Source organism: Trachymyrmex cornetzi, unplaced genomic scaffold (assembly GCF_001594075.2).
Source record: "Trachymyrmex cornetzi isolate Tcor2-1 unplaced genomic scaffold, Tcor1.1 scaffold45, whole genome shotgun sequence".
NCBI lineage: Eukaryota > Metazoa > Arthropoda > Insecta > Hymenoptera > Formicidae > Trachymyrmex > Trachymyrmex cornetzi.
In genome coordinates this window covers 172,206-181,518 of record NW_017299289.1, presented here as the reverse complement: position 1 = coordinate 181,518, position 9,313 = coordinate 172,206, and the positions used below count along the sequence as shown (strand labels likewise).

Genomic DNA, 9,313 nt, shown 5'->3' with positions numbered 1-9,313 from the left:
ACATCAGCTATTAGATTCTTGAATCAAAAATAGGGTGTTCCATTTCAGAAAATCAATGTAACCTTGATCTGACCTTGGCTACGCAACCCAAAGTCAAACTGATAGGATCAGTAAACAGATATTTTTAAACCATATAACTTTTGTCTAAAACACTTTTCTGTAAAACTTATACTTCCCGAGATATTTAGGTGTCCCGACCTTTTTGGGACACCCTGTATATACATAAAATCATCTTGTATTCCTGACAAAAAATACAATTAAGAAGAATAAATATAACAAGTGTATTCGGTAAAAAATAGTGTATCGCTCGAAAAATTGTGTTACTTCTGTGGAGCTGAAATATATTTATATATGTATATGTGCAACAGATATATATGTATATTTTATAAAAGAATTTATTTTATTAGAAAGGTATAGTAACTTTTAGAATTTTAATAGTCGATATTGGAAAAAACTAATTTGTTCTTAGGTAATAAATAATATTTATTAAGATTGAAAAAGATACAATGGCACACGTTCTACGGAAGGGAAAAATCAGAATAAATAGTTAAAGTAAGAGAGTCTGTTTTTCTAATGGTATTGGTGTGAAAACTTGTTTTGTATATGTGACACACTTCCGTTTCTTCTTCTTCCACAAATTAAAAAAATTAACTAAGGATGCGAATTAATTATCTCACCAATCTACTAATGAATTTTATCTTATTGTTATTGTGTCTTGATGATCTGAGAAAGACAGTGTCTAATTCTTTGACGAAAATTCATCCCATAAAAACATTTCATAAACTATCTTATAATAATCAATTTATCGATAGCTTCTCACTTTGTTAATCTTCTATTTCTACTCCGTTTTGTTTAAGACTACACTATTAAATTAATAATCTCTTAATTAATGTTACTTGATATTTAATTAATAGCGTATAAAAAGCGTGTTCTTTGATTCTTCGCTAATTTCTGATTAATAATTGCACTTGGAATATTTGACAGTTTAGTTATTCGAAAGCAGAATTCTTTAAAATTACTGGAGTATTTATTCGATCGTTATAAACAAAATAATGATAGTTGTATAATAAATAAGATGTAATGTAAAAATGTCCTAGCTTATGCTTATTTTACGCAGATTAAGGGATACTTTTTGGAAGCATCCGGTCATGTAAATCGAAATATATCGTGCTTTGGTGCAAACTATGACGAGAATATCTTTATAACGCCGCTTATATAGATTTATAATTAACAAAAAGATATTCCCGTTAAATAAATGACTGTAAGAAAAATTGGCTTTAATCTGACATCATTCAGCGAATCACACGGAAAGAATAGTTTCACTAAAGTTCCTAAAAATTTAGTTAAATCTGAAAATAATTTTATTCGATTGTAAAAATAATTATACTGGAAGAGCAATTCTACTGAAAAATCTAAAAATTTAGTTAGATACAGATCTGAAAAATAATTTTGCTGGATCATCAAAACGATTAGATAGGACGACAAAACTGGTTGCTAAAATATCAAAATATTTTGCAGCATTGCTCATCATATGCTTAAGATTCCTGTAAAATTATTTTCAAATTTATATCTAGTCAAATTTTTAGATTCTTCGGCAAAATTGCTCTTTTAGTGTATAAAATATTCAAACTGATTAAAACGTCAAAATTTTTTGCAGTATTGCTCATCATACTTGAATTGTCTACATAAACATTTTAATCGTAAAACAAATTATTTTCACATTTGTAATCTACTTAAATTTTTAGATACTTTAGCAAAATCGTTCTTTCCGTGCAAAGATACTTATTAGTGGAGAAAATGATATGAACCGCTGCAAGTTGCAACCGATTCTAACGTGTCGTGAGTCGACGAGTTTGTAAATGTTTATGCGAGCGGTAGCGGTTGCTGCGGTCGTCATGCCGTTCTCCAACCACGATCGCTTTCGCTGACAGGCCCCTGCAATCGCGTATCTACACATTCAATCTTGCCCTCATGCTCGTCGGTAATTGTACGGCTTTCCATAAGGACCTATTCTTTTGCTCATCTTCTCGATCTTTAGTTGCTGGAAATAACTGTATACCACCAGCCACATGTACGTGTATATTGCTGCAAAAGGTTAAAACACTATTATAAGTTGCCTTAATTGCACAAACGTACTCTCACTCAATGTCTATCAATTTCTTTGATAAAAAGATTAGTTAATTTTAGATTGTTAACAGTATTATGACCACAGACTTCTATGGTTAAACTTCCATCAGACTTTTATGATCAGGCTGGCCATAGAAGTCAGTTTATCTTCTAACTGAAGATTGTGTTCTTCATAGATAGTTCTGTGGTTGTGACTTCAATTATGATTTCTTTAAGACTTTCAATTATTTCCTCGATTCGTAATGATGAACAAGAAAGAAATTGCCTTCTTTAAAACATTTTTTTCTGAGTAACAAGAATTTTATTGATTCGCGATGGTATTTAAAGCGCAACTGACGTTAAATACTCACCAACGGCAATTGGGCCGAATATGAACCAAAGAACTCCGTTAAGAACTTCGCCGTTTACTAAGAACATAATTGCAGTGTAAAGGACGCTCACAAGAAAGGCGACGGCTAGCATAAGGCCCAGAACCACCCATGGAAGCATCATAAATGTATTTTTCTGCGAATCCAAACCGATCATCATTAAAATTATTTATATAAAATAATATCAGATAATAAATAAATTAAGAACAATATGCATAATATGCTTTTCGATTTTGTATATACATTATACGATATATACAATGTGTAAAATTATTAATTTTTATATATTTTTATACATTTAGTATTAAATTTTATAGTCGATAAATAAATTTTATAAATTTTCTGAAGAATCTGCACGATTAATAAGATTTTATTCGGACCGACAAGAATTAAACACTAAGTATAAGAATATTCGAGCCTATGACGGTCAAAGCTAAATCTTTTGCCTAAACAATTCCCAGTGAATTATCTATATCCTATATACGTATGTACATGCATATATATCATATTTTTGTAGTTATTCAAACTCGTACGGATTACAAGAGGTCCGAGTTCAAGTCCCGGCCGAGGTAATATTTTTCGCAATAAATTTATTTAAGATTTTTTTCAGCACATTGTCAATTTAATTTAACTTGTGATATTATTGCAGTAGTTTAATTGCGTTAGATAGAGTCCGGAAAAATTTCGGCGCGCAGTTTGAATAACTACAAAAATATGATATACTATATGCATGTACATATATAGGATATAAATAATTCACTGGGAATTGTTTAGGCAAAAAAGATCTAGCTTTGACCGTCATAAGCTTGAATATTCTTATACTTAGTGTTTAATTTGCACGATTGTTTACACAAACATTTTAGATTAAAAAATTCTAAATATTTAGTGACTTTACGTCTGCAATTTGATAATTTTAAATGTCTCTCATTATTCTTCTGCAATATTTGATTGTATATAGATGTACTGTCAATATTTCTTTACCCTTAAAGCGCCGATTATGAGTAACGTAGAGATGAGGATGGTCATGCAGAGGTTGATGGCGAAGATGATCTTTACGGTTGTCTTGTCTAGAATGTCGACGATTATTGTTTTCCATTCTACGTTCGCCGTGAAGATCAGGATCAGGAAAAGCACAGCTAGTACCTGCACGAAATCGATTTATGTAATAATTGAATCACGTGCGAGTTGTGGAAACATAGAAATAGTCTACTTACGATGCCACATACTCCATTGAAAATTGTTCCCGTTTTCAGGGAACAACATCTGCAACAGGTCGTCAGCTGCATTCTAAAATAAAGAGTAACAGTTCCATTATTTTATCAAATTAATATTATTATTTATTAATATTACTATTACTATTTACAAAATATTTAAATAGATAACAAATATGTATTATTCATTATCATAAATATAATTTTGTTATATGTAAGTTTCTGCAATATTTTTTTTCTAATATTGAATATTAATTATAATCCTTTCTTTTTCTATCTTTTATCAAATCTGATAAACATTAACGCATTAAAATAGTTAAAAAATTGCTAAAAGTAGTTTCCAAGGGACACATCAAATCGAAATGATTTTATTTTGAAGTCAAAATCATGAAAGTCAAAATGATTTCTGGTTACAACACATTTGACTGTTTATTGACGTCAAGACTCAAAATAAAGTCATTTCGATTTTTTGTTGACTTTTATGTGTTCCTTGAGTTGTATGTTCTTTAATCGTCAATTTTTGAAAATATCAAATGAGGGATATAGAAAAACTGCGTTTCTAAACTCGACTTTTTTCGCGACATCATCTTGATCAAAATAGATCAGAATATACTTTGCATAATCCTATCATAAATTCGCCACACCCGCACCTCACCCACCGATTGCGGATGATGACACAGTGGATTACAGAATATTGGGCGATGATGCGACAACGTGATCCATTCTCGCCGCGGTGTATCGCAACATCGCGGGCGAGAAGTTAATTCGTGTTATGTCGAGAATAAGGGAAATTTGGGTCATTGGCATGTGCTGCACGCTCGCTTCTATTTTAGACACTTAAGCGAGTCGCGTATTCGTCGTCGCTGACCTTCCTTCCGGCGTTTATTATTATTTCTCCAACACTCAGGGATTCAATATCCGGTGGCGGGAAATAGATATATATCCTCTACGGATAGTAAAGACACGACACGTAATTATGTACGTTTAAAATTTTGAATACTTCACGATCTTTCTACGATTATTTTTAAAGTCACCGTACACTGTTAAATTCATAATGTCAAATTATACATAATTTGAATTACTTTTATATTTACAGGTCGCTACTGCTCCTTCAATACGTCGTTAATTTAAATGAAATAATAGAGTTAAACAATTTTGCTTTCCAGCAAGAGACAGAATGTAACATGATGTAACACAGTGAATCATTACATCTTTATTGTTTGCCAATATTAAATAGAGAAATGATCACTATGTTACATTGTGTTACATTGTATAGGATTTTCTCTGAAAGATTTTGACAAAATCGCTCGTGGCCAGATTCTGATACAGCGTCTCTAATTCATGGTGCTTTCCAGCAAGAGATACAGTGTAACACAGTGATCATTTCATCTCTGTTTAACATTGGTAAATAATAAAGATGTAATAATTCACTGTATTACACTGTATCATCTGCATCTCTCTTACTGGAAATTAAGCATCAATATATTCAGTTTGATTCAAATTTAGTTTCTTATTTATTTAAATACATACGTTAATAATATGGACAATGTTTACTTTGAAACTAAGCACTGAAATAGATTGGATTGATTTACATTTTGACATAGATAGAAATTAAAAACAACAAAATGTTATTTAACTCAAGGGATTGGGATACCATTGCTCCTTCGATATTTAACAGTGTATACAGTCACCGCATAAAACGGAGTTCGTTTTCCATTTTTGTCCAAGCGAATAGCAACAGACGAAGGTAGGCGTGTTTTGCTCAGACCAATATTTCTTTGCGCCTGTCTCCGATCTGAGGTCGGCTCGAGGACTGAGGAGCAAGATCGCTACAAAATCGCGTATACGCGGCCGCGGCTGTACGTTCGCCGACCAAGTCGAGGTCTTCTGATCCTCATAAGGAAACGTGTCTCTGCACGATTCTACGCCGTTTACTTCGCGAAAAAAGCCACCACATCACCGTCGAATGATGACCGGCTGATTAAGATTACCTTGGTAGTTCATGGTAAATTGACGGCTGTACTTGACCGACACTCGAGAGCGTGGCTTGAAAAAAGCGTCAGACATTAAGAGGCCTCGATACCTATCTCGGCGATCTCGATTCGTGACGACGGAAGAAAGAAAACTTGTAGAATGTTTCTTGTGTGTTTCGTAAGATGATTGTTGAAGGTCCAAAGCAAATTTACTAAACAGCGTGAAGACTTGCGGAACTCATTGTCAGTTTCATGGACGTTAAATGGAAAATATGGAACAATTAAATGACACGGTTAATTAGCGACGAGAATTGTTCTATACGGTGTCGGGCTAGTTAACGAAGAATTTCTAGCGCATTTTGTAAACTTGTCGAGCTATAACCGGTTTCAGATTTTGTTGACGAATAGTTCGCACAGGAATGCATAAATTTTACATGAATTTTCTCACTTCAGATGTTATAATCAGCGATGACGAGTGTATCGCTATTGGACCTTCGACATTTTATTAGAGAAGATATACATGCAGAAAACATTGAAGCATATAAATTAGACCAGGTCTAAAAGTAATTATGAAGTATCAAAATAATTATGTAGGACACGTGTTGAAGTACGATGATAATGGAAAAAGTTTTGAAATTTTAGCAATTAACGTGAGTGTATATAATATAATTATATTTCGTGTATATAATATATTATAATTTGGATGATCCAACATAATTATTTCTAATATTAAACAAAATATCTTTTAAATAATTATTAAGATAATTTAAAATAATTATTTCTACATTTACATTCGCGAAATTTTTAGATTCAGGAAAAATCGTTCTTTTCATGAAAAGACGCTGCAATCTAACAGAGAAATAATTATAAAAATAATAAAGTATGATGATAAATCACTTTGTATGATGAAAACTTCTAAAATTACAATCGTAATTCTCGTAACGCAAGTTGCCCCTGTTAATAGACAAGATTGCTGCTCGGAGGTGCATCCCGGAAGAATGCACTATGCGTCGCTGAAACGCGCGATTCTATCCGGCTTGCGCAAAAAGAGATTGCGTCACTACACAAGAGATCACTGTGAAGCTCAGAGATCATTTTCCTAAAGAGAACGAGCGTTTTAAATGTCGGTATTATACCAGTCTGCTTCAAGTCATCGCGATAAACGAGTAGTATTACGCGTTTGCGCAACCGTTTCCGAAGGCATTGATTATTAAGTATTATAAGTATCATAAGAAGTATCAATTATGAAAATAGAAAATGTACACATTGACGTTAAATTATGAACCAATAATGTATTTATATACGCTTGCGTAAATTTAATAATTGATAACAACATATTTATATTCCGAATGAAGTGTCGATTAATTTCAGCTTTGATACACGCGTTTAAAAAAACATTTTGTGCGCTTTATAAATCTTATTTTATTTTCAAAAAATTAACGTATTACATATTGGTTCTTTCTAATTTTTTTGGAGTGGAATCACGCTTTAAAGACTGAAAATTGAGCTGGTCTTGGAAAAAGGGTGGGTCAATTTTCAATCTTTAAAAGCGAAATTTTATTCTTCAAAGTGACAATTCACTTTAAAAGTTTTAGAGAGTAGGTGTAGTATCTAATGATTCCGGTGTAGGCATTAATTTGCATTTTCAAGTACGATGCATACGGTGACGGTCGAACGTTTATCATGAACACACACTTACGAATATTACGCGGCAAAGATAACGAAAAAAAAAAAAAGAATTCTTGCGGAAGACATTGTCGCAATCGACGCGAATACGATTGGCGCGTTACATGCGTGCGATTGACGATAAATTTAGGCGATGAGTAAGCGCAAAAAAATACCGTTTAAAAATATACGATACTATTCGATCGGCCTGCTAAATCGGCCATGAGTTTTCTTGACCCAGATACGATGATTAATCAGGAAGGAAAGGGACGGGCTCTTTGTCGAGATATTTCGCGTGCGTTCCAATAGTCAATTAATGTAAGAAGAAAGGGTGCGGTATGTTAAGAGAAGCAAAGAACAGAGAAGATCGATACTCGACCGTTAAAGTTAGGCCGCTTTGAAGACCACTGATCGATAGTTCTCATTAAAGAAAAAGTAAAAGAAGAAACAAATTGATTTTGCAATATGTAGGAAATTCAAGCATAATAAGCAAAAGTTTCGAACACATTCTAGTAACTATATAAATTATTTCGACAGTCTAATAAAATTATTTTTATATCTGTATCTGGCTCACACTTTACATATGCTTAAGCAAAATGTTCTTTGTGAAATTTTCGAAGTTCATTATAAGTTATATACTAATCGTTATACTAATAATTAGACATCAGATTCTTATGCAATTTCATATTGTTTTAGAAAGCAGATTGGAAAATAACATAAAAATAGAAATTTATCTTAATAAAAAAGCATTCTAAAAATGCATACTTATTTGTGCATATTGTGCATATTTGCATATTTGTGCAAATTTGTATATTTTGTTCATGTCTGCAAAAAATATCTGCATAAAAATCTGATGTCTACTAATAACGAGTGCTTTCCATTTGATGACACAAGTCGACACAAGCGTCGTTCTATCCTTCTTGACATTCAGAGAGTGACAAAGACAGAACGACACTTGTGTCTACTTGTATCGACTTATGTCATCAAATGGAAAGCACCCAAATACTCCATCACTTGCACGCGATCGAGGATGCTGCTGCGCATTCGTGCGCGCGAACAGTAGGTTGATTTTGTAAATCTTATCGGATCTGTCACGTGTCTTAGAAGATCTCCTGCTAATGATGTTAATAAGCCATCGCGATTCCGCAAAACACACGCAAAAGTCGTCTCGAGTATTTTATACGAATATGAGAAATGCCAGCATCAATTAAGTAATTTGTAAACACTTGTGCATACAAAAATACATACATCGTTGTGACAAGTCACAATTGCTCTTGTCACAATTACTTTATGAAAAGCGTAAATTACGATACGAGTAAGACATGGTCTTTCCAAGTCACGCGTATTTACGAAGCACATCTAAAGATTTTGCTATGCGAAATTGCACATATTTTATTTTTATACCTTAGTCACGATTAACGTGCGACCTTCCTTTACCTCGCACACTTAAACGCAATTTCTTGTGCTTTATAATTTTTACGAAACTTCTCTTCGGAGTTTATCGAAGTACTTTTTCGTACTATATACATTCATAAATATACATAAAAAATCTATACATATATAAATATTTAAATACATATAATTGTTTTTATTAATTAATATATATAGAATATAATAATAATAATAATAATAGTCATCATATAATGATAGCTCCGTCAAATCAATAATTTAAAATGATTCAGAAATAGCGATCGAACGGTAAGAGCAAAAATAAAATTCTGTACGAATGCGATTGTCGCGATCGAGCTATTACAGTACTGTAAAACGCTCTCTGAATGATCGGTTACATCACTATCCAAGCCTCCTTGTTTACGCATCACTGTTTACATTCTGTTACCTTTTATCACCGACAATTTAACGTTTGATCGACCGTTCAGTTGAAAGAAAACGTTGGTCTTATTATAATATCGCGTATCGAGCACTTCAATTTGCCAATAATAATACAATAATAGCGATCCAGCGCGTTAAA

At 32.7% G+C, this 9,313-nt stretch overlaps 1 protein-coding gene across 1 annotated transcript in view; it reads right to left on the bottom strand.

The window, feature by feature from the left end:
- Positions 1-1,750: 1,750 nt before the first annotated feature.
- The window catches only part of LOC108764768 (uncharacterized), a 9,833-nt gene continuing 2,270 nt past the window's right edge, over positions 1,751-9,313 (bottom strand). The window contains exons 2-5 of the mRNA XM_018513146.1: positions 3,710-3,782; positions 3,477-3,638; positions 2,478-2,631; positions 1,751-2,085 (exon numbers count right to left, since the gene is read on the bottom strand). Of these exons, the coding sequence (XP_018368648.1) occupies positions 1,970-2,085; positions 2,478-2,631; positions 3,477-3,638; positions 3,710-3,781 (504 nt within the window). The 5' untranslated portion in view covers position 3,782 and the 3' untranslated portion in view covers positions 1,751-1,969. The remainder of the gene's footprint in view (positions 2,086-2,477; positions 2,632-3,476; positions 3,639-3,709; positions 3,783-9,313) is intronic.